General features: G+C 36.3%; 1 protein-coding gene across 3 annotated transcripts in view; it reads left to right on the forward strand.

Moving 5' to 3' along the window:
* Nucleotides 1-26,539, forward strand: part of DMXL1 (Dmx like 1) — a 129,882-nt gene that overhangs the window by 59,888 nt on the left and 43,455 nt on the right. For all 3 annotated transcript variants that reach the window (XM_040241687.1, XM_040241688.1, XM_040241689.1), the window contains exons 22-30: nt 518-683; nt 1,715-1,976; nt 3,104-4,197; nt 4,664-4,855; nt 8,532-8,608; nt 9,846-9,973; nt 10,477-10,725; nt 15,812-15,990; nt 26,394-26,530. In XM_040241687.1, the coding sequence (XP_040097621.1) occupies nt 518-683; nt 1,715-1,976; nt 3,104-4,197; nt 4,664-4,855; nt 8,532-8,608; nt 9,846-9,973; nt 10,477-10,725; nt 15,812-15,990; nt 26,394-26,530 (2,484 nt within the window). The remainder of the gene's footprint in view (nt 1-517; nt 684-1,714; nt 1,977-3,103; nt 4,198-4,663; nt 4,856-8,531; nt 8,609-9,845; nt 9,974-10,476; nt 10,726-15,811; nt 15,991-26,393; nt 26,531-26,539) is intronic.

The raw sequence follows: 26,539 nt of genomic DNA on the forward strand, positions 1-26,539 counted from the left end.
GGCCATAAATAGTTCACTCTTCGTTTGGGATTCAGTCTAGGTGTATCTGTATGAATCTTTGGTGAAAATCGTGGTTATCAGTCAGTTTTTTCAGAGACAGTCTTTTAAAAGTTTTACTTGAGGACAGATTTCCTTGGTGATGATGATTTTTATCATCAAAGTCATCCTCAGGTGGGCAGTTGGGGGTATGTACAGGCAAAATTGATTAAATGGTAAAGTAACATAGAATTTAATATAAATTAAGTATTTTGTATAGATTTAAAAATGATTTCTCAAACTGCTGCTAATGCAGTAATGTAATTTAAAAGAATTTTTTTTCAGTAATCTCTGAAATTTATGTGAAAAAGTAAATGTTTACCATAAATGTTCTTTTTGCTCAGAAAAGAAACGTGTACTAATTTATGAACTGGTAATTGTTTCTTTTGAGTTTTAACTTCTAATTGGCTAACTTCATAAAGTTGATTCTGATGTAGAAACTTTATGTTCCAAAATTTTCTTACTTTATTTTTCTTTGTAGATCCCAAAAAGACTCCAAGATGACACAGTTTTTTGGAAACAATTTTGAGGATGAGAGATGGCGTAAAGCAGCTTTAAAGAATGCTTTTTCTTTGTTAGGAAAACAACGATTTGAACATTCAGCAGCATTTTTTCTTTTAGCTGGTTGCCTCAGAGATGCAATTGAGGTATGAGTGATTTTTTTAAAAAAAATATCATTGTCATCCTTTTAAGCTCTTTATGGTTTAAATTTTTTTTTTTTAATTTCAACTTAAGTATAATGGAACTAACACAAGGCTTAATGCATAAAGTAACTGGTAATACTTAAAAGTGACTTTAAAATTTTGTCATTTAGCTTGAATGATATTTATACAGAATTAAAATTAACCAGGTTGTGTTGGTTGATATAGGGAGTTGATCTGCCTCCTAAGAATATTTATGAACAGGTTAAAAAAAATAAAAATTTGTCCTGTCATTTTAAACGTGTGTGTGCACTGAGTTGCTTAAGTCATGTGTGAATGTATGGACTGTAGCCCACCAGGCTGCTCTGTCCATGGGATTCTCCAGGCAAGAATACTGGAGTGGGTTGCCGTGCCCTTCTCCAGGAGATCTTCCCCACCCAGGGATCAAGCCTGAGTCTCCTGCATTGCAGGCGGATTCTTTACTGTTGAGCTACTGGGGAAGCCTCATCACTTTAAATATATTTGGACCTATATTTGGCTCTGTATTAGTTGATGAACCTTCGCAAATAACCTTATAAAAAGTTATAAATATTTAAAATATAACATTACTATCTCAAATTGTCCTTTTGCTCAGAGTTTCATACAAATGATTTAAAACAGCTTTTTGATTTGGAAACATTAATCTACTGAGGTGGATGGGAAAGAGTGAAAACTCAAGGATAAAACAAAATATGTCATTTAAATTGATGTTATTAAGAATTATTCAGTATTTTTCCGTTAGACTAAGTCTTTTTGCAAATGTATACTTAGTACTACCTAAACCACCACCACCACCACTTATTACTACCAGTTAAATTAACATAAGTTGTCAAGTGGATTTGCTGAAGTAAGCAGCATGTTTTACTTATTATCCTTGTTCACTAATTTCAGATATTATTAAAACTTATGTTCATGTAGTTGTTAATGAGTCAGTTTGAGTCTTTTACTTTAAAACAAAAGATACCCTTATTTATAAACAATATTTCTTCTTTTTGAAGGTATGTCTTGAGAAACTGAATGACATTCAGTTGGCTCTTGTAATAGCAAGACTCTATGAGTCTGAATTTGATACATCTGCAACATATAAATCTATTTTACGTAAAAAAATTTTGGGAATTGATTCTCCTGTCAGTGAACTCAACTTGTTGAATATAAATATGCATTATGATCCTTTCCTTCGAAGTATGGCATATTGGATTTTAGAAGATTATAGTAGTGCTCTGGAAACATTAATAAAGCAACCTATCACAAAGGATGATGGTAAGCTACACTTCTGAGATCTTACTTATTAAGAGTTTACCAGGTTCAGAACACACTGTTGGATGCTAAGGATAATGCAAAGCAAATTGAAGACATAAATGGTCCAAGACTTTATGGTTTAGTCGGGGACACAGAGTTATGTATACAGTTGATTACCCGCCTCTAGCCCTCCCAGAAATTTAAATCCTTTGAAAGCCAAGGGCTTTGGATTTTCTGTTTTTATGAAATCAGTGTATTGAACATAGATATTATCAACATTGAATATAAATGTTTTGAAGAAATTAGTGATATACAGTGAAAGAAAAGTGGTTGGATTTGGACTATAATTTTAATGTTGACTAGATAGGACTGAATTGGATATGGAATTTGAAGGGAATGAAAGTCAAGTTTAACTCCTGGGTTTTTAGTTTAAGCACTGGGTAAATGATAGTGGGAAGGATAGGAGCAGATCTTAGGGAGTATTGCTTTAGATAGAAAAGGCTTCTCAGATAAGGTAACCTTTGACATCAAATCCAACTGAAATGAGTGAGTAATCAGCCAATGCAGATACCTGAGTAAAGAGTGATTTTTAGGCCAAGGGCACAGTAAATAAAAAGGCCTTGAGGCAAGATTATGTACATGTAAGTGGAAATATAATGTAGACCTTTGGATATAGTGTTCTAGATTCACAGGTTGAAGTTGGGACTAGAACTAGAGATGTGCAGGTTATCACATAGAGGTAGTATTTAAAGCCATGGGGCTCTAGGTGTTCAACCAGGGAATGTAGATAAAAAAGTCAAGTACTGAACTCTTGGACACTCAGCATTTCAGAGCAGAGAAGGTGAGGAAGATCTAGCAAAGCAGACTGAGAAGTTGTATACAGGAAAGGAGGGGAAAAAGAACTATGTTTTAAAATACCTCAGATTATTACTTGAAGAGATGTGAAATCAGCAAACCTTTGTTTTCCTACTGTGTTAGAACACTTTCATTACAAATGTGTTCTTGTCTATTCAATGCTATGTATTAGTGTGGTCTTCTAAATTTTTCTCATAAGACCAGGTAGATACTGGTGTCATGATAGAGAAAAGGGGCCACACACACAACTCTTGAAGAATTTTTCTTGGCTCATGAAATGAATTTTCTTGCAGATCAAGTCATGATGTCAGCCTGCAATCCTGCAGTTTTTAATTTCTACAATTACCTAAGAACACATCCTCTTTTGCTGAGACGTCATTTTGGATCATCTGATGCATTTTCCACACACATGAGTTTAACAGGAAAAAGTGGACTAGCAGGAACAATTAATTTAAGTGAAAGAAGATTATTTTTTACTACTGCCAGTGCTCATTTAAAAGCTGGCTGCCCTATGCTGGCTTTGGAGGTGTTATCAAAGATGCCAAAAGTCATCAAGAAAACAAAACCTTTTTGTAGAATATCTAGCTTTTTGGATACTAGTAAAGACTGTTCTCCTTCTTCTCCATTAAAATTGGATGCAAGGGAAGATAAGTCTTCAGCGATTGATTGGTCACAATCACTAATGAATGGTTTTGGATCTTCTTCAGAGGGTTCCTCAGAGAAGCAATCAAACTCCACTCTTTCTTTTGACTGGAGCCAACCAAGTATTGTATTTCAGGATGACTCTTTAGAATTAAAATGGGACAGTGATAATGATGAAGAAAATGAGGATGTCCCACTTTCAATGAAAGAACTAAAACCTTTAGAAGGAAAAATTGGGAAAAAAGTGGATGAAACAAGTTCTAATTACACAGAATCTTTCAGCGCATTAGATGAAAATGACATTTTAAATCCATCAGAAGATGTAATTGCAGTTCAGTTAAAATTTAGAGCTTGTTTAAAGATTCTCACAGTAGAACTTCGTACTTTATCTACTGGCTATGAAATAGATGGTGGAAAACTGCGATATCAGCTATACCACTGGCTTGAAAAAGAGGTGATAGCCCTTCAGAGAACTTGTGACTATTGTTCCGATCCTGAAGAAGTACAGTCTGCATTTGGCGAAAATGGAGATGCAATTGAACTAAATGAGGATGCTGAAGATTTGCTTCAGCAAACAAAAGTGAAACAACTGAGAGAAAATTTTCAGGAAAAAAGACAATGGCTTTTGAAATATCAGTCTCTCTTAAGGATGTTTCTTAGTTACTGCATACTTCATGGATCCCATGGTGGGGGTCTTGCATCTGTGAGAATGGAATTGATTTTGCTTTTACAAGAATCTCAGCAGGTATGTAACTTACATGATAACCAGTCAAAATAGTACTTTCATGAAAAACAGTTTTTGAGATTGCTTTTTTTAGTTTTTAAATATTCAAATTGTTGATTGTCTTAATTATGGTTACTTTAAGGAATGCTACTTTTTTGTGGCACTTCATATTGTGAATTTCTAGAGTTGTGAATGTATTGAGACTTCAGGACAGTTTCATGTCAGACCCTAAGGTCTGCTTAGTTCATATTAAATGGTCTTACATGAAGGCTTTGCGAGGTGATAATAAGAGAGTATTATCCCATCGTTATTCATTATAATCGGTGGAAGGTTGACCACCTCAGGTCCCTTCTAACTCTGTAAAAAGTTTCAGTTTTGCTTTTAATTTTGAATCATTCTGAAGTTTTTCAAAGAGACCCCTGACTTACTTAAGTAATGGATTATAACTATAAATAGTTGATTAACCTTTTTTCCCTTTGTTTTTAAGGAAACAGCAGAACCAATATTTCCTAGCCCTCTTTCAGAACAGACCTCAGTACCTCTCCTCTTTGCTCGTACAGCCAGTGCCAAAACAGTTGTTGCCAATCCATTGTTGCACCTTAGTAATCTAACACATGATATTCTACATGCCATAATTAACTTTGATTCACCACCCCATCCTGATATCCAGAGCAATAAAGTAAGTATGTTTGGTTTCAAACATTTAATTAACCTATCTACTGTCATAAAGCTAAAGGTAAGTGTTAAGGCTTTTTATAAATGATTTAAACATCATCCTATGCTTAGTGATTGTTATGTAGCCAAGTTTGTATTGATTTTGATCAAAGAAAACTTGACTGTAGGTCAGGCTCATTTTACCTGTATTATTTACCCAAAAGGTACTTCATTTCTTAAGTTTCATTTTATCTTATTTAACCATTTCATTTAGGTAAGAATAATAGTATGTCTGTGTGCTTTTATGAGTAATTCTTTAGTGTACACTTAGCCAAAAAAAAAAAAAAAAAGCTGATTGTTTTTTAGAGACAGAAACAATATTGTGTTAAAGAACTAGTATGTAAGTATCTCTTTTTTTTCTTTCTCATAGTCTGTCATCTGATTCTGTCCTACCTCACAAGCTGTGATATCATTCTGTTTCCATTTTCTTCTTGTTTAATGGTAGCCTCTCTTACAGTTTTACCCTCCTGGATAACCTAACCCTTGTAAATTAATTTTGTCACTTTATTTCTTATATTGCCCAGTAGAATAAATGCCCACATTGCATATTATAGAATTAGAAATTTAATTTTCCTCAGATTATGCTAATTTTAAGCAAATTTCATTCCATATTTAACTTTAATAATAAACACATCCCTGATGTATCAGCTTCTGCTGCTTAAAAACCACCCTGAAACATTAGTATTAATAGCTAAAAATAGCTATGCTTTATTTTGCTCAGGATTCTGCGGGTTGGCTCATCAGTTCTTCTAGTCTGGGCTAGCTGGATTGATGGCTGGATACCTCATTTGTCTTTGGTCAGCAAGCATGTTGGCTGGACTCTGGATTGACCTAAGATGGCCTCATTTACTTTCTGGTGGTTGGTGGGCCATCTGCAAGACTGTCAGGAGATGTTAGGATGGCTGGAGACTCTGAGATATGTCTCACCTGCCAGTAGGCATAGAGTTTTAGGCTGTGTTCTCTAAAGAAATAGAATCAAAAGGGGGTAGAGGGTGTGTTTATAGAAAGAGGCTTATTTTAAGCAATTGACTCACTTCATTATGGAGGCTGCGAAGTCTCAAGATCTTCTGTCGGCATGCTGGAGAACCAGGAGAATAGATCATGTAGTTCCACTCTGAGTCCAAAGGCCTGAGAGCCAGGGTAACTGACAGTCTTAAGTTCCAGTCCAAGTACCAGCAAGCCTGAGATGCAAGAAGAGCCGTTGTTTCAATTCTTGTCTGAAAGTAGAAGACCACCAGTGTCCCAGCTCAATGCAGCCAAGCAGAAGTTCCCTCATACTCAGCCTTTTTGTCCTGTTCAGGTACGTCAATTGATTGGGTAAGGCCCACTCACAGACTACCAATTCAAATGTTAATCTCATCCAAAATCACCCTAACAGACATATGTAGAATAACATTTTTTTTAATATATTATTTTTTAAAAATTTTACTTTATTTTACTTTACAATACTGTATTGTATCAACATGAATCCACCACAGGTGTACATGAGTTCCCAATCTGAACCTCCCTCCCACCTCCCTCCGCATACCATCTCTCTGGGGCGTCCCAGTGCACCAGCCCCAAGCATCCTGCATCGAACCTAGACCGGGTGATTCGTTTCTTACATGGTATTATACATGTTTAACATTTGACCTAATGTCTACACACCCCTTGGCCCAGGCAGATGGACACATAAAGTTAACCATTTCACCTGGGTTATTTCATATAGTGGTTTCAGGGGTTTAAAGAGCCAGAGTAGAATTTGCAAGACTTTTAGAGAACTAGGTTCAGAAATAACACATCACATTTGCTGTGTCCTCTTGCACAAACCAAGTCACAAGTAAGCCCAAACTCATTAAGTGGAGAGACAGACTCTGCCTTTTGGTTAGAGAAGCTAGAAAATATTATCATTTTTGCAGTCTCCCATTTGAGAAACCTATATGCAGTTCAGGAAGCAACAGTTAGAACTGGACATGGAACAACAGACTGGTTCCAAATAGGAAAAGGAGTACGTCAAGGCTGTATATTGTCACCCTGCTTCTTTAACTTCTATGCAGAGTACATCATGAGAAATGCTGGGCTGGAAGCACAAGCTGGAATCAAGATTTCCGGGAGAAATATCAGTAACCTCAGATATGCAGATGACACCACCCTTATGGCAGAAAGTGAAGAGGAACTAAAAAGCCTCTTGATGAAAGTGAAAGAAGAGAGTGAAAAAATTGGCTTAGAGTTCAACATTCAGAAAACGAAGATCATGGCATCTGGTCCCATCACTTCATGGGAAATAGATGGGAAAAGAGTGGAAACAGTGTCAGACTTTCTTTTTTGGGGCTCCAAAATCACAGCAGATGATGGTTGCAGCCATGAAATTAAAAGACGCTTACTCTTTGGAAGGAAATTATGACCAACCTAGATAGCATATTGAAAAGCAGAGACATTACTTTGCTAACAAAGGTCCGTCTAGTCAAGGCTATGGTTTTTCTAGTGGTCATGTATGGATGTGAGAGTTGGACTGTGAAGAAAGTTGAACACAGAAGAATTGATGCTTTTGAACTGTGGTGTTGGAGAAGACTTTTGAGAGTCCCTTGGACTTCAAGGAGATCCAACCAGTCCATTCTGAAGGAGATCAGCCCTGGGATTTCTTTGGAAGGGATGATGCTAAAGCTGAAGCTCCAGTACTCTGGCCACCTCATGCAAAGAGTTGACTCATTGTAAAAGACTGATGCTGGGAGGGATTGGGAGCAGGAGGAAAAGGGGATGACAGAGGATGAGATGGCTGGATGGCATCACCAACTCGATGGATGTGAGTCTGAGTGAACTCCGGGAGTTGGTGATGGACAGGGAGGCCTGGCGTGCTGTGATTCATGGGGTTGCACAGAGTCGGACACGACTGAGTGGTGAACTGAACTGAACTGAACTCATATGTGGTCTTTGCTGTCTTTGTTTATTTGATGCTCTCCTTGACTTTAATTCATGTCACATGTCTATTGATAATTGAAGGAAAAATAGCAGTTAGATTTTAGTCTGCACAAGAGAGTATCATACTTCATAATTAGATCAGGAACCTGGTTTTTTGAATAGTCTACTTTCTTACCTAGGTTAAGCTTCTCCTTCATCCTCAGATCTATTTCTGTTAGTTCTCTTTGTCATGCCATGTTGAGAGCTCTGTCTTCCTTAATACAAGCATTTTCCTTCAGTTGCTGTCTTTCATACCTTTCCCTTTCTCAGAATTTTCACTCTCTTCAAACTGTTTTCTGTAGTAACTTGAATAGTTCATAAGTGAACTGTCATTATCAGACAGGGCTTTATGTTTTGGTTGGGAAGGGAATAGGTTGAGTCTTGGAGGGCTTGCTTTTAATGAATGGCTCATTGCTCTGCTGAATAGCTAACATCTGTTCTCGTTTGCCCTTAAAATAGAAATTAGGTAGCAGTTGTGTATTTTATAATTACTGCCAGAGGCTTCAGGTTTTATTTGTGTCTGTGTGTGTATTTGTAGCGAGACGTCTCCAGACAGAAATGAGTATTAAGGAAAAAGAGGAAATATTTATTAGGGCAAAATAGTTTTTTCATCTTTTTAAAAAATGCTAATTATATTAGGCCTTGAAAAAGGTTCGGTTTTTAAAAGTTATAAATTAATTTTGTGGGTTTTTTTTTTCCCGCAGGTATATGTAATGCATACTTTAGCAGCCTCACTTTCTGCTTGTATCTATCAGTGCCTTTGTGGTGGTCATAATTACAGGTAAATATCTTCTTGTGAAATTTAAGAATGTTTGTAGTAACTGCTGAGGTTTGCTCTTGCTTTAGGAATATGTATACAGCAGTCCACTTTAGCTAATGCAAAAAGCATATGGAGAAATGTTGAGTCATTTTTTTTCATCTTTAAAGTTTTAGCATTTGTCTTTATGGCAAATGCATCTCAAGTTAAACTCTTTACAATTAACTTATTTAACTGCCTTTTATTGATTACTGCCTAATGCTAGACATTGTGATATCACTGGAATAAGATCTCCTTTCTTAAAGTCATGCTAGTTAGAGACAAACATATAAACTTATAAATGATATGTAGTATGACATCATACTTAAATGATTTGTCCTCTATCATCGATCATGATAGACATGATAAACAGTAAAAGGCTCAGGGAACATAGAGGAGGGAGTGACTGGCTTGGAACTGAGAAAAATTTTACACTCTCCCTGAGGTTTATGATTTTCTTCTTTATGTCCTAAGGTTTCACTGTAATTTTTCTAGGCTTTTGAAACATATTGTTTGACACTGTGGGGTTATATCTTTCTTTGCAGTTCTCTTATTCTATTTCTTCAAGTATTTTATCTTCTCTCTTCTCTTTCCTTTTATGAGACAGATATTAGAACTTGTGGATCCCTTTTTTCTTTTAGGTTTCCTCTTAAATGATCTATTTATTTCTTTTATTTTTGCTTCATTTCAGAAGAAATCCTAGCTTCATTTTCCAGACACTAATTCATTCTTCCATGTTTTTCATTAAACTTTTGCTACTGGTGCATATACCTGATACAGCCTACCCTGACGTAGGGTAGACTAGCCATTAAATATCAAATTGAACCTAACTGACTTTGTTTTCAACTTTGTTATTGATATATATAAATTATATACCTTTGTGATATATAAGCTTCCTATTTGTGGTCAATAATAGTTTTCTCATTTGTATGTATTTTATGACTTTCAATAAGTATATTTAAAAACTATCATATCTGTTTTAATTTAGAAAATTTAAAGGACACTTTGGTTTATTATAGTACTAGAGTATACAGTATAGTACTTAGATGTAAAGCAGTATAACTAATACTCAAAAGCTTGTATTTAAGTTACTCTAAATGTTAGATCTCAAACATAGAAATATTAAATGTGAAATTCATTTTAGGTCATTCTTTGTTATTATTGTTTTATTGCAATTGGAGGTCACTATAGATAGTTATTATTTAAATTTTTTTTCTCTCAGTTCATTTCAAACAAATCAGTTTACTGGAATGGTGTATCAGACAGTACTGCTTCCCCATCGACATTCCTTAAAAACAGGAAGCTTAGATGAAGCCATAACTCCCAATACATCACCAGCTCAATGGCCAGGTATAAAAAGTTATATATATATATATGTATATATATATATACACACACAAGTTTTTTCTTAGCTTTATTGAACTTAATCAGATGAGGAAAAAGTAGGTTTGGTTTGGTTTTGCTGTATGATAATCATTGTTAAGTATTGTTAGAATTGATTCCAATTCATTATTCATCATTTACTACAAATTATCCAGTTATATAACATTAGTTTTTCCTTTATCATAGTACTAAAATAACTCAAATGTTTTGTCATATCATGTTTTATACTTTTGCTTTTGTTGTAATAGAAAAACATTGTTATTTCCAATGTCTGTGTAAATTGAACAGATAGCTCAACACTTACGCATTAACTGCAGTAACCTCTAGTGGTCTATGAAACTGTGGAAGAAAATATTTTTATTCTGATGCTATAACATTTTTTCAAAAATTAGGAATTGTAGTTAATTTTTTATTTATTAAATTTATTGTCAGTGGTAGCTAATGGTAGCTATATTTGTTCTTTCTCCTAGGAATAACTTCTCTAGTTCAACTTCTGAATTCTTCTGGGGAGGAAGCCCAGTCAGGACTTACGATCTTGCTTTGTGAGATTCTCACAGCAGTGTATCTTAGTCTCTTCATCCATGGCTTGGCAACACATTCTAGTAACGAATTATTTCGGATTGTGGCCCACCCTCTAAATGAAAAAATGTGGTCTGCTGTATTTGGTGGAGGTGCACATGTTCCCAGCAAAGAACAACCACACTCAAAAGCTTTACCTGGTTAGTTTTTAATCTGTTTTACTTTATTTTTGAAGGCTACCACTTTATTTATCTGAATGCTTTGTTAAATGTAATTACATTTTAATTTATTCACAGGAAGTTATGTTACAGACCAATTTCTTAGAGCATGAACAAATAGTTTTATGGAAAACATACAGTATGAAGTTTCTGGTGTAATTATTAAACTTTTAAGATACTGGTACACCAGTGATTAGAACTATCTAATGTAATTTAAAATCTTTTACTATTGAAATTTTCATTTGTTTTGAAAAATACTGTAACATTGGTTTTTGTTCTATCCCAAATACAGATTCTCTCTTCTTTTTTTGGCAGGAAGGTACTTTGCTATGCCTAGCCCCCACCAGGTAGTGGTATTCTCCATGGAGTGTGTGGGCTTTTCCAAAGCTCTTTCAACCATCAGTTCTCATAGCCCTCCCAGTCTTGCAGGCAAGATACTAGCTTTAGAAATAGGCTTTTACAGTTCAGCTTGCTTTGTGTTGTTTTGGAAGGGTTGTTTACAGTGGGCCGATTTTACTTTGTTTGGCACTTAGAAAATTGAAAATTTTCCATTAATCAAGTCATATTTTTGATTTAAAACAATGATTAGCATTTTAGAAAACGATCCCTGCTTCTTTTATTCTGCTCTAGTTCTTCATTTTGATGTTTTCTATTCCTTATACTTTAATGTAGTTTTAAATGGGTAAAAATAAAGAAATGTCAGTGCTAATCGTGGTAAATCAGACTATGGCTTGAAGTGACTGGAAAAACATTTCAAATAAGGCTGCTTTATGTTTGCGTATCATGATTCTGGCCATTAGAGATTTTGGATTTCTAAGTGTTCATAATACCATGTAAAGTAAATATTTTAAACAATTCTAGTATCTTTTCTAAACTTTCTGGTGTTAAAACTAAATATATTTATTTAAAGATTGAAAGCTTTTTGACCTGAAAAAAATCATGATGTTTTCTGCCTTTGTTTTCTTTTTGTGATTTATTAGCCCGTATGTGATAATTTTGGCTTTCAAATTTTAAATGATATTTTAATTTCTATAATGTCTCCTTTGAAATTTTTAAAGAGTAATTTCCAGCACTTAATTTTTTATATGGATGAAAATAGAAAAGACTAACATGAAATTCACATTGGAATATATACTTGATTTCAGATATTTAAATTCTTTTAAAGAACTTTCAAGGTCTAAGAGGGAGTACAGTTTATAGGCTTACTGAAAATGAAAACTGTGATCTTGTTAATGTAAAATGTTATAAAGGGTATAAATTCTTGAAATAGAATGTCCACACACTTATGAAAAATTAAAAATACATTCTTACTAACCAGTCAGCAAGTCTCAATTTTAACAATTCTAGAACATTTCTGAGCACAGATACATAAACAGCTTTACTCGAAGTCCAGGTTGTTCTTTGTTTAACCACTCAGATTTAGCTGTTTTTAGTTGCAAATACCATGTAATAAACTCTTATCTCACCACTTATCAAATCCTAAATAATCAAAGTGAAAAAAATTATCTGTATCTGTATATTTAACCTCTTGGATTGGGACATGGTATCCAAATAATACAGGATACTTAAAACATATGGTTTACTCAGTGGTGAGGCTGGGTATAGTGACATATAAATTTTGTGTTGCTCATCTGTCAGTAAGAACCCAGAAACTATTCTGAATACAATCCGTCATGGATGTAACTGAAAGAACATTTACAGAAAACATGCATGATATGATTAATCAGTGTGCTAACCAGAAGAAAAAGAGTACACTCATTTAATGATGAAGCCAAGGCATGCTGTTTCTAAAGCTGATTTAGTTTGTAAAGGAGCTGGTAGAAAAAAATAGAAAAACAGAAAAAAGGGAAGAAGTGAAGATAGTAAATAGCAAAGGCAGTAGTAGTAATTAGAAGTAGCAGTCCCTGTGAGGCAGATAAACTGACAGTTGGAGAGACAAAATCTGAGAACAGAAAATTGGCAAAGGGACAAGCGGCAGTGACTTTCAATGTAAGGCAAAGTTCTGAAATCTCAGTTTTTGAAGGCATTATTATGTTGTTCTGAAAGCACACCAACTAAAGTAGCACAGCAGCTTGATAAATTTTCAGTTGTAAGTAAGTAGCCTTGCGTGTTTCAGTTACTATTAAATGTAATCATGATGTCCCAGGAGTGTAATTGCATTAGATAATCTTCAGTATACATTGTTGACCAAGGAAATAAAAAGATGTATTAAAAAAGTTGATCTGAATTCAGTGAAAAATAATGTATATATTTATTTTTTAGTGTTTAAGTATAGCAAAATGAAAACGGATAAGTCTAGAACATTTCATTTTCCTGACAACCTATTCAGCTATTCAATATCAATGTATTGTATATTGAAGATGAAATACTTTCCTTATAACTCTTGAAAATCATTTAAAAAGTTTTTTCATCACTTAGTACTGTGAAGTTTTTAAAAGTCACTGTTTTCCTTGTTCTGGTATAAATTCTGATTCTAGAATACTTTATAAAAATGGTCTTATGAACGAAATTATTTTTCTCTCTACAAGTCTATTATATAGTTAATGTACTGTTAATGATATAAAATTTAAATATGACTTAAGTTTTGTAATATGAGAAAATGGTAGATGATTTTTACTAGACTAGCTTGGCAGGTCAGAATTCTTAACAAAAATGTTATTGTACATAAATCAATATTTTTAATCAAACTTAATTTACTTTGTGATTTCCACATGTTAATATGGGATTTGCTTTTTTCTAATTAATTAAAACTAGTCTGAGTGTATGTTCATGGAGTTATTTTGTACTTATGGTAAACTTTCAAAGTAGATAGTTGAGCAGTAGCAATTTTTGAAAAATTACTTTTTTTTCTGTTAACAGTTAGAAATCCATACTTATGCTTTTTATTGCATTTATAAAGCAAAGCAAAATATTTTAAGAATTTTTGTTGTGTTTCATAATACTTGCAGATGAAAGAATTATCATTAATTCTCATGCATAACTTAGTTTTTGTTAACCCACTTTCTAGCTTCTTGATGCCCCTTGTAATTCACAAGGTGTCTTATATCCAAATTTCTTTTCATTTCTCCCTAATGTTGATTTTTCTTTTATTACTATTAAAGTAGCCATTTACTACCTTAATAATGGAACAGTACAGTCAGTTTGTATCCACAGAGTGGCATGCACATGGCTTGATATTTTATTATTAGCTTTTATCAAAAACAAATGGTGAAGCACCCAACAGCAGTATATATAGTCTCTATTGCAGTGCCCCTGAGCTTCAAGACTACTTGAATCCAACATGATTTAAGCCATAAAATTGTCTTAGGTCTTGCTGCAGTTTGAGGGAAAAGTGGGTGCATCTACTCTAATGACAAGCTTCCAGTCATTTCTTATTTCCTAGGAGATACCACTAAGTCTTTTTACTTGTAGCATTTCATTCAGTACTGTGAACCTGTTTGCCATTTCCTCCCTGTTCTCCTTGTTCATCAGACGTGTTTGATAAGAAGTTTTTTCCTTCTGAAGTTGAATCTGTAATTTTAAACATTTCCCCATAGTGTAGTTATTTCATTTTCATGTCATGTGCCTGGGTTCACACACTGTACTTTGAAATGTTTTTCTCCCTTTTAAAAAACTGAAGACAAAACAAAACTTTGCTTTAAAAACTCTACTTATTTTTATGACATAGCAAACTTGGTAAAACTATGAATTTAGCGTCGGTTTTATTTTTCCCTAAACATCTATGTTCACATCATATGCCTTCTTATAATCTAAAAACAAAATAAGCAGAATAGTTATATTGGAGTCAAATGACATTTACCTTGGAACACAGCATTAATTTTTGACAGATTAAAAATACCTTTAAATTCTAAATTTTTCACTCAGTGAGAATTTGGTAAAACCATTAAGTTTTAGAATGTATATAAATGTATGCAACAGATATATTAGAAACATGGTTGTTGATTATCAGTTGTTTATAAGGTCAGAGAAAAAATTACACATTGATATGATGGTTCTTTTTAAAGTCATTTGAAAGATTATGTAATAATCATAACACTTTTTTAGCAGTCTCAGTATACTAATTTTATGCGTGTTATTTTATTTTTTTCTGAAATAACTAAATTATTCTATTAGAGTCAGCTTGGCTGTAACGATATAATGCATGAGCATGCTATTTATGCAAGCTGAGTAGCTTCAAGTAATAAAGCAAAATTGTATTACATTACAAATACTTGTATTCCTTGGAAGGTGAGTAACTTCTTGCTGGAATCATTGAAGAAGAGTATTAGTTTGCCTTAATATGGAGTTGTTTACCAATCTATTAGATCATGCCTATGTCCAGGAGATAGGCATTTTCTACTGGTGATTTGCATCTTGTGACTAAGTCTTGATTAAAGATTTGTATAACTTGTTTTTCTTTGCTTATGCCCTTAATATTCTAAGGTAAAATAATAAGGGAATATTGACTCTCTAAAGTGTTTAGAAGTTAAAACAATAAAAACTGCATTTTCTTCCTCTTCTTTGTATTCCATTGACTAGAAAATTCTATCTCTAACCATTTCTAAAAGTCTGAATCAGTTTAGTAAGTAGTGGTGGTGTTTGAACTTTTTAATATTTTCAATGAAAAATTAGTAGTAGTTTTTTAGGGGATAAAAGGCCAAGTGATTGCTGAAGAATCTTAAAATCATTGTCTTTAATTAATATTGACATCTCATGATACTGTTTTCCCTGCCCCAACCCATGAAATCCTTAAAAAAAAAAAAAAAAGATGCAGATACTTTTCTGTCCTAGTCTTAGCTAAATTATGGACTCACTTATAGGAAGATATTACATCCTCTTCTGTATACAATTTACATATACAATAAATAAATGAACATTCAGAGAGTAAGGGTCAAGATGAGATAAAAACAAAAATGGCTATACAAGATGATTTTTGTCTCACTTCCTCCAGTTACATTACTATCATAGTAATCTCAGTTTTGTGTATGTACTTATTTGTAGTTAACCTTAAGTCTTATGTAAAAATAGATGAAATCAGTACAATGAAAATTGTGCTTATTTTAGTAATACTTTGTTTTGTTCTTATTAGTTTCTTCACTAGTGGAAGAAGGAGAGAAACAGAGCAAACGTTTTAGGCCATCAAAAATGTCTTGCAGAGAATCTGCCTCAGTGACCTCTTCCTCACCACCAGTAAGCCAGGAGACACTGATAGTTAAAGAGAAGTTCATTCCACCTGAGCTGAGTATCTGGGACTATTTCATTGCCAAGGTAATACAGGTGTTATCCAAATGATGATTTGTATTGTTAAACAGAAATGAAAATGTTTAAGTGTAATTGTTGGTGTTTCCAAATATTTTCCCACACAGGTTTAGAAAATGTTCATTTTATCAGGATAAATTATCACAGAATATATCCTAAAATATTTTGGGCATATTTCAACTATTTTTAAGACAATTCTTGTATAAATTAAGATTTTTACATTTTAAACAATGCAACATTCTTAGGAAGATGAAAAGATAAATTGGCTGCCACATTAATGCTAATGTGTGTGTGTATGTTAGTTGCTCAGGCTTGTCTGACTCTTTTGCAACCCCATAGACTGTAGCCAACTAGGTTCTTCTGTCCATGGGACTCTCCAAGTAATAATACTGGAGTGTTTACCTTTCCCTTCTCCAAATGGTAATGTACTTGGTAGTGATTAAGGAATCAAGACTGCCAGAAGTCAAAGTGCCATCCAAACTCTAATTCCTTTTCTATACTGTAGTCCTACATTGTCCTCCTGTACTCAGATTTCAGTTTTTAGTTAAATAACATCAATCCCTCAACAATATTGTTCAAGTTTAAAGTTACCACAATTTATTCAATATGAGTAATTGCGTAAAGTACAGACTTTCCTGCTAGCTCTTAGTCCACAAATCACTATATAAACAATACATGTAACTCAGACTTCGAAAGAACTGTTGTGATTGGTCATTTAGTACCTTTTATTCAGTATTCATTTCATACACAGTAAAGCATGTAGTTAGTTGTCTTGCCTCCCTACCTCCCATAATAAATGCAAGTGACGTTTTCAAAACTGGCTAATCAGAACAGGAGATTAGCTGACAAAGTCAAGTGCAACTGGAAATGAAAAGTGAGTACTGGAAATAAAATTCAAATCAAATATAAATAAAGTTTTAGAAAAAATAGCTAACTCTGGAATTTAACATTGCTGTCATTTGAGAGACTTTAGATATGCACCCAAGGGAAATTAGTGAGGACCAGCTTATCAACATAAATGAGGAAAGTTTGACAAAGGATGGAGATGACCTAGAGATACTGAAATTGGAAAAAAGAAACCAAAAAACCTTCACATTAAAAGAACTCATTTCACAACATAGAAAGTGCAATAAAAAGTTGGATATTGATACAAAGTTAGAAAGGAATTGACAACTTGCTAACAATTAGAAAAGATACTTGCTTTGTATTCTGGGTTTTATAAAATTAGAAGGCCAGCACTATTCAAAGTTTTCTTGATAAATTTTTTACAAAGAAATAAAACACTTTATAAATTCTCACTGATTCTAATTTGCAGTTCAGTTTAGTTGCTCAGTCATGTCCAACTCTTTGCGACCCCATGAACCACAGCACGCCAGGCCTCCCTGTCCGTCACCAACTTCCGGAGTTTACCCAAACTCATGTCCTTCGAGTCAGTGATGCCATCCAGCCATCTCATCCCCTGTCGTCCCCTTCCCTCCTGCCCCCAATCCCTCCCAGCATCAGGGTCTTTTCAAATGAGTCAACTGTTCACATGAGGTAGCCAAAGTATTGGAGTTTCAGCTTCAGCATCAGTCCTTCCAATGAACACCCAGGACTGATCTCCTTCAGAATGGACTGGTTGGATCTCCTTGCAGTCCAAGGGACTCTCAAGAGTCTTCTGTAACACCACAGTTCAAAAGCATCTATTCTTCAGCGCTCAGCTTTCTTCACAGTCCAAACTCTCACATCCATACATGACCACTGGAAAAACCAGTATACTAAATATTATTTTTACTATTTTCTTTTTCCTATACATTTATAGTTGACTGTAAGAGTTTTTTAGTGTTTTGATGAATTTGTTAATAGTCACAGAACACTTGTAGTTTTTTCATTGATTGTCAAGATTTGCTTTGCATGGTTTTAACTTGCATCTGTAGTTTTACATTCTTGTCCTACCATGCCTAGCAAGAGCTTCTTGTATATATCCTCTTCTTCTTCTGTGGACAGCCAAATTCTTCACATTCTGAACTTTTAGATTTTTTCCTTACTACCTTGTATTAATTGACTCCTCACTATTTCCTAATGACACCAATCCCTGAGTCCTGTTAGGCAGTAGATTTTGTTTTTCTCATATCCAACATGCTTCAGGATAAAGAAGTGCATTTATATCACCTTGTTTCACATTGCCTTTTGCAGTCATTGATTCATTCAGCAAATGTTTATTATATGCTTTATTTATATTGGAGTATATTTCATCTTCATTTTTGAAGCATAGTTCCTTTTGCTGGCTCTATGATTCTTGATTATCAAGGCCTTCTTTAGTTGTCTTGTTCCTGGATTTGGTTAAATTTCTGCCTGGTCTGCCTTTGTTCCAGCATGTAACACAGGCTAGTTGAGATGTGAAAGTATTAGTCCACTCAGTCCCATCCAACTCTTTGTGACCCCATGGACTATAACCCAGCAGGCACCTCTATCCATGGAATTCTGCAGACAAGAATAACAGATGCAACTGGAGTGGGTTGCCATTCTCTTCTCCAGGGGATCTTCCCCACCCAGGGATCGAACCCAGGTCTCCTTCATTACAGGCAGATCCTTTCCTGTCTGAGATGTTGGCCTTCCCTAATCGTTTGCTGCTGAAGACTCTTGTTTTTGACAATGCTGCTGGGCATGGAATTTTTTTTTTTTGTAATTTATTGAAGTATAGTTGATTCACAATGTTGTGTTAATTTCTGTTTTATAGCAAGGTTATCCAGTTATATTACATTCTTCTTCATGTTTTTCATTATGGTTTATCACAGAATATTAAATATATCAATAGTTCCCTGTGCTGTATAGTAGGACCTTATTGTTTACCCATTCTCTATATAATAGTTTCCATCCAGTAATCCTAAAGTCCCATTCTCCACCCCAAGTCTATTTTCTATGTCTGTGAGTCTGTTTGTGTTTCACGGATAAGTTCATATATGTCATATTTTAGATTTCACCTATGAGTAATATCATATGGTATTTGTCTTTCTGTCTTTGTCTATCTCTTTTTGACTTCACTTCTTATGATAATCTCTAGGTCCATCTTCAGCATTATTTCATTCTTTTTTATGACTGAGAATTCCATGCTATATATACACACACATGCACAGCACATCATTCTTTCTTTCATCTATTGATAGACACTACTTAGATTGTTTCCATGTCCTGGCTATTTTAAATGGTGCTGCAGTGAACATTGGGGTACCTGTATCCTTCCAAATTGTGGTTGTCTCTGGTTTTCAGTTCAGTTCAGATCAGTCACTCAGTCATGTCCGACTCTTTGCGACCCCATGAATCGCAGCACGCCAGGCCTCCCTGTCCATCACCATCTCCAGGAGTTCACTCAGACTCACGTCCATCAAGTCTGTGATGCCATCCAGCCATCTCATCCTCGGTCGTCCCCTTCTCCTCCTGCCCCCAATGTCTCCCAGCATCAGAGTCTTTTCCAATGAGTCAACTCTTCGCATGAGGTGGCCAAAGTACTGGAGCTTCAGCTTTAGCATCATTCCTTCCAAAGAAATCCCAGGGCTGATCTCCTTCAGAATGGACTGGTTGGATCTCCTTGCAGTCCAAGGGACTCTCAAGAGTCTTCTCCAACACCACAGTTCAAAAGCATCAATTCTTCGGCGCCCAGCCTTCTTCACAGTCCAACTCTCACATCCATACATGACCACTGGAAAAACCATAGCCTTGACTAGACAGACCTTTGTTGGCAAAGTAATGTCTTTGCTTGTGAATATGCTATCTAGGTTGGTCATAACTTTTCTTCCAAGGAGTAAGCGTCTTTTAATTTCATGGCTGCACCCACCATCTGCAGTGATTTTGGAGCCCCCCAAAATAAAGTCTGACACTGTTTCTACTGTTTCCCCATCTATTTGCCATGAAGTGATGGGACCAGATGCCATAATATTCATTTTCTGAATGTTGAGCTTTAAGCCAACTTTTTCACTCTCCTCTTTCACTTTCATCAAAAGGCTTTTTCGTTCCTCTTCACTTTCTGCCATAAGGGTGGTGTCATCTGCATATCTGAGGTTATTGATATTTCTCTTGGCAATCTTGATTCCAGCTTGTGTTTCTTCCAGTCCAGCGTTTCTCATGGTGTACTCTGCATAGAAGTTAAAGAAGCAGGGTGACAATATACAGCCTTGACATACTCCTTTTCCCACTTGGAACCAGTCTGTTGTTCCAGGCCCAGTTCTAACTATTGCTTCCTGACCTGCATACAGATTTCTCAAGAGGCAGGTTAGGTGGTCTGGTATTCCCATCTCTTTCAGAATTTTCCACAGTTTATTGTGATCCACACAGTCAAAGGCTTTGGCATAGTCAATAAAGCAGAAGTAGATGTTTTTCTGGAACTCTGTTGCTTTTTTGATGATCCAGCGGATGTTGGCAATTTGATCTCTGGTTCCTCTGCCTTTTCTAAAACCAGCTTGAACATCAGGGAGTTCATTGTTCATGTATTGCTGAAGCCTGGCTTGGAGAATTTTGAGCATTACTTTACTAGCATGTGAAATGAGTGCAATTGTGCGGTAGTTTGAGCATTCTTTGGCATTGCCTTTCTTTGGAATTGGAATGAAAACTGATCTTTTCCAATCCTGTGGCCACTGCTGAGTTTTCCAAATTTGCTGGCATATTGAGTGCAGCACTTTCACAGCATCATCTTTCAGGATTTGAAACAGCTCCACTGGAATTCCATCAGCTCCACTAGCTTTGTTCGTAGTGATGCTTTCTAAGGCTCACTTGACTTCACATTCCAAGATGTCTGGCTCTAGATTAGTGATCACATCATCATGATTATCTGGGTCATGAAGATCTTTTTTGTACAGTTCTTCCATGTATTCTTGCCACCTCTTCTTAATATCTTCTGCTTCTGTTAGTTCCATACCATTTCTGTCCTTTATCGAGCCCATCTTTGCATGAAATGTTCCCTTGGTATCTCTAATTTTCTTGAAGAGATCTCTAGTCTTTCCCATTCTGTTGTTTTCCTCTGTTTCTTTGCATTGATCGCTGAAGAAGGCTTTATCTCTTCTTGCTGTTCTTTGGAACTCTGCATTCAGATGCTTATATCTTTCCTTTTCTCCTTTGCTTTTTGCCTCTCTTCTTTTCACAGCTATTTGTAAAGCCTCCCCAGACAGCCGACGCCGGGAGCCATATGAGGAATTCCACCCGTGACAAGGTCATGTGGCAGAGCTCTGATGGCAAGGCTAATCAGACCTCAGGTTTTCCCCCTGGAATTTCCTGAGCATCCACCCCCACCAAAAAATAAGAATCTGCTGGCCTTTGTACTCTGCTTTTCCACTCTTCTGATATTCTCTGGAAAAAGTCAACTCAGGGCTTTAGTCTTCTGCATTTGAAAGGGATGTTTCAGTTAAACCCCCTCTGATAGCTCTCTAGCTTGCCTAACAGGTTCTGGGACCTCTTACAGCTTGTGAATTGCTTACAGCCCCCCAACCGCGAGAGGCACAAAGCTTAAAAGCATCTTAAAGATACAGAGCCTTTTCTAAAGAGTTAAAAATTATATTGATGATGGGATTTCACTGTTGACTCAATGACTGCTGCCAGGCCTCCATATTCTTTGTCTTTTAGGCACCTGGGAGGATGTTAATCAATGTAAACGGGATATGGAAAAAGATATATAGTAGTTCTGATGTTAGCAACACTAGACTTTTGAGTTAATTACTTCTCTTTGCACTCCTCTTGTGTCCTTGCTATGTAAGAATGTAACTTTATTTAGTACTTTCTGAGAGTGGCACCAGACTTTGTGAAGATCAACACAAATAAGTCTTCTGGTTGACAAACCCTTATCAGAAAAAAGGCTGTAAAATGTTAATTGGCCCTTTCTGGCCAGAAGATGATGTAAATCACCTAAGACTTGTGTATACAGTTAGGTATGCAAAGAGAAAAGCGTGGTTTTGATAAGAGTCTGTGCTGCTAACTGCATAATTTTATATTACCCATTGATCTCTATGTACCAAAAAAAGGTATAAAAGGCCTTTCTAGACAATAGGGGCTGGAGCCAGTCACTGGACAGGTTTCCCCGGTGTCTCTCTCTCTCTTTTTCTCCCTCTCCCTCCTTTTCCTTTTTACTTTAATTTCAGGCTGAATTCCCATCTGGGGCGCAGAGGCTCGCCAAGTCTACTTACTTGCCCTGGCTGTTAAGACCCGCGCGAAAGGGAGCCTAAGGCGAGGCACCCTTAGATATTCAAGCAAGCGCAGGTGGCCCAACGTAGATGGTGCAAGTTCCTTGTCTGGAATTTTATTCGTCTTCCACGTAATCCAAGTTATTCAGCCCTCTTTCTCCACTTAATTTTCCTACTATACTATAGTTTCTTAATCTAATCTTATGTTAATAAACAAGTTTTTCTCACGCCAATGCTGTCCCCGCTTCGAATTCCCTGGATCCACCGGGGCTGGACCCCAGCAAGCCATTTTGCTTTTTGGCATTTCTTTTCCATGGGAATGGTCTTGATCGCTGTCTCCTGTACAGTGTCACGAACCTCATTCCATAGTTCATCAGACACTCTATCTATCAGATCTAGGCCCTTAAATCTATTTCTCACTTCCACTGTATAATCATAAGGGATTTGATTTAGGTCATACCTGAATGGTCTAGCGGTTTTCCCTACTTTCTTCAGTTTAAGTCTGAATTTGGCAATAAGGAGTTCATGATCTGAGCCACAGTCAGTTCCCGGTCTTGTTTTTGTTGACTATATAGAGCTTCTCCATCTTTGGCTGCAAAGAATATAATTAATCTGATTTCGGTGTTGACCATCTGGTGATGTCCATGTGTAGAGTCTTCTCTGGTGTTTTTGGAAGAGGGTGTTTGCTATGACCAGTGCATTTTCTTGGCAAAACTCTATTAGTCTTTGCCCTGCTTCATTCCACATTCCAAGGCCAAATTTGCCTGTTAATCTAGGTGCTTCTTGACTTCCTACTTTTGCATTCCAGTCCCCTGGAATGAAAAGGACATCTTTTTTGGGTGTTAGTTCTAAAAGGTCTTGTAGGTCTTCATAAAACCGTTCAACTTCATTTTCTTCAGCATTACTGGTTGGGGCATAGACTTGGATAACTGTGGTATTGAATGGTTTGCCTTGGAGACGAACAGAGATCATTCTGTCGTTTTTGAGACTGCATCCAAGTACTGCGTTTCGGACTCTTTTGTTGACCATGATGGCTACTCCATTTCTTCTGAGGGATTCCTGCCCGCGGTAGTAGATATAATGGTCATCTGAGTTAAATTTACCCATTCCAGTCCATTTTAATTTGCTGATTCCTAGAATGTCGATGTTCACCCTTGCCATCTCTTGTTTGACCACTTCCAATTTGCCTTGATTCATGGACCTGCCATTCCAGGTTCCTATGCAATATTGCTCTTTACAGCATTGGATCTTGCTTCTATTACCAGTCACATCCACAACTGGGTATTGTTTTTGCTTTGGCTCCATCCCTTCCTTCTTTCTGGAGTTATTTCTCTACTGATCTCCAGAAGCATATTGGGTACCTACTGACCTGGGGAGTTCCTCTTTTGGTATCCTATCATTTTGCCTTTTCCTACTGTTCATGGGGTTCTCAAGGCAAGAATACTGAAGTAGCTTGCCATTCCCTTCTCCAATGGACCACATTCTGTCAGACCTCTCCACCATGACCCGCGCGTCTTGGGTTGCCCCGCAGGCATGGCTTGGTTTCATTGAGTTAGACAAGGCTGTGGTCCTAGTGAGATTAGATTGACTAGTTTTCTGTGAGTATGGTTTCAGTGTGTCTGCCCTCTGATGCCATATTGCAACACCTACCATCTTACTTGGGTTTCTCTTACCTTGGGCGTGGGGTATCTCTTCATGGCTGCTCCAGCAAGGCACAGCTGCTGCTCCTTACCTTCGACAACGGGTATCTCCTTACCGCCACTGTTCCTGACCTTCAATGTGGGATAGCTCCTCTAGGCCCTCCTGTGCCTGGTTTTATGGGCATGGAATTCTCATTAAAGAGAGCCCTCTCTGGCCAGGCAGCCGAGTTCTTTGTTTTCACAGACTGATAGAACAAATGAGTCACAGAGGGCAGCGTTCGGGCTAGAAATAGCCCCTGGCCAAAATGCTAGATGCTCACTTTTACCAGAGATTGAGTAGTTTTTGTTGTTGTTTCTCCTGGTCACACAACATGCGGGATCCTAGTTCCCTGAGCCAGGGATCGAACCTGCACCCCTGGTAGTGGAAGTGCAGAATCTTAACCACTGGAACACCATGGGAGTCCCTCAGAAGTTTTTCTGAATAAATACTTCTCTGTGTGTTTGATCAGTTTCCAGTATCTTTAAATGATTGTTATGACAACTTTGTTGGGTTTCCCTGGTGGCTCAGATGGTAAAGAATCCACCTGCAGTGCTGGAGACCTGGGGTCGATCACGGGTTGGGAAGATTCCCTGGAGAAGGGAAAGGCAACCCACTCCAGTATTCTTGCCTGGAGAATCCTCATGTACAGAGGAGCCTGGCGGGGTACAGTTCATGGGGTCTCAAAGAGTCAGACATGACCAAGTGACTAAGCATAGTGCAGCACATTTCTGCTTTTTGGGCAGAGGACTTCCAAGCTATTCACTCAGCTCTTCCAGAAGTTCTACTCCTCCTGCTGTGTTTCTTTATTCAGCTTCCTTGAATCCAAGATTTTGTTTTCTTCTCAAATTCCCCACATCTCTTCTTTCATCCTCACTCAACTGATGACCTCATAAGTCATTTTAAAAAAAAGAAACAAAATTCTCCCATTACTCTGTCACGAATCTCCCATCTTATTCTCTCCTCTTATTTACTATTGAGGAAGCATCTTTCCTATCAAAGGCTTTAGTGCTAGTCTGAATCCTTTCCTTGCTTTTCTTCTCTTGCCTTCTGTCTTCTCTACCGTCTTTTCCCAACAGAACAGAAAAGTGCTCTGCGCTCTCACATCCCAAATACTGCTTTGACCTCCCAGTTTTTTCCAGCTGTTATTCCATTTTTCTGCTTCTCATTCTCATTCAACTTTTCAAAATTGTATACATATTATCTCTCTTATTACCATAGGTCCCCTTCACTTGTAGTCATTGTATGACTTCTGACACAACTGCCCCCTGAAACTGCTATTACTAAGATTCAAGTGGCGCCCATTCTGTTATCAAATATAATGGAAACTTCATCATCATCTCACTTGACCTCTTAGCAGCTGGTTCCACCATGTGACCATTTCCTCCATCTTGAATTGCTTTTATCTCGTTCTCTTGATACCAGTCTCTTCTAGTTTACTTCTTAACTTTGTTCTTTATTCCTTTGAAATGTTCTTTCTTTATCCTTCCTTTTCTACCTGACCTGTGAGTCTTGGTCTTTAAGATTTGGGTTTTTTTTTTTCTTCAGTAATTCCTCTGTCACAACTAGAGTCTTCGCATCTTAGTAACTGGCGTCTTCATCCATGTAGTTGCTCAAGCAGAAACCCAGAAATTGTCTTTTCCTTCTCTTTCCCTTCCTCTCCAAGTTGATCAGTAAATCTATCAATGCATTCCCCCAGGTATACTGTGAATGTGTTATTTATCTCCATCTCCATGACTGACACCTGTATCCAGACTGCCAGCTCTTGCCTTAGTTTCTGATGTCTCCTGTTTCTACTCTTCACATTTGACTTTTCTCTAAAAAGGCTGTGGTCATAGTGATACTCCTAAAAGCATAAATATCAATACCTGTACTCTACTTAAAATTCATTGGTGGCATTCCATTACACTCTTTACTATGTTGTTCAGAAACCCTACCTTATCTGTCACACGCTATTCTCTTCTATTTTTTTGCCAACACTATCCTCTTGCTTTAGTAGCCTTCAGCCAAATTCCTTTTTCTCATGCCAAACTTTTTTCCTTTTTTAAAGCCTTTTTACATACTATTACTACTGCCTAAAATGCTTTTCTTCTCTCTCGTTATATGGCTTATTCCTTCTTGTCCTTTTAAGTCTCACTTAAATTACACTTTTCAAAGAGGCCTTTCATGGTTAGCTTATCTCAACTCTTATTAATGTTCTTATTCTCAATGCTGTCTGTTTTTTTCTTTATAACACAGCTAAATTCAATTTATACTTAATTTTCTAGTATTTGCCTATTTTTCCCACTAAAATATGTTATGTGAGAGCAGTGACTGCATATATGTCTTAAATTTTCTTACATTGAGTATACTTTTGATACATAGTGGATACTGAATAAATTTTTTGTTGATATGATGACTAAATAAGGGAACCAACTAAAGTAGTTTTGAAGGCATAGACTGTCAAAAAAGAAGCAGCCAGTTACTTGCTATTTTACTTTCTTATAATGAAGTACTCAAAAATGGGATAAATTGCTGATATTAGACTATTTAATTTCATGTATTAAGTCATATAGTTGGATAATAAATTCTATAACTTTTTTCTTTTAGCCATTTCTACCTGCTTCCCAAAGTAGAGCTGAATATGATTCAGAGGAGAGTCTGGAAAGTGATGATGATGATGATGATGATGATGTTTTAGCTTCAGATTTCCATCTCCAGGAACATTCTAACTCAAATTCATATAGGTATGGAAT

This window comes from Oryx dammah, unplaced genomic scaffold (assembly GCF_014754425.2).
Source record: "Oryx dammah isolate SB20612 unplaced genomic scaffold, SCBI_Odam_1.1 HiC_scaffold_5, whole genome shotgun sequence".
Classification (NCBI taxonomy): domain Eukaryota; kingdom Metazoa; phylum Chordata; class Mammalia; order Artiodactyla; family Bovidae; genus Oryx; species Oryx dammah.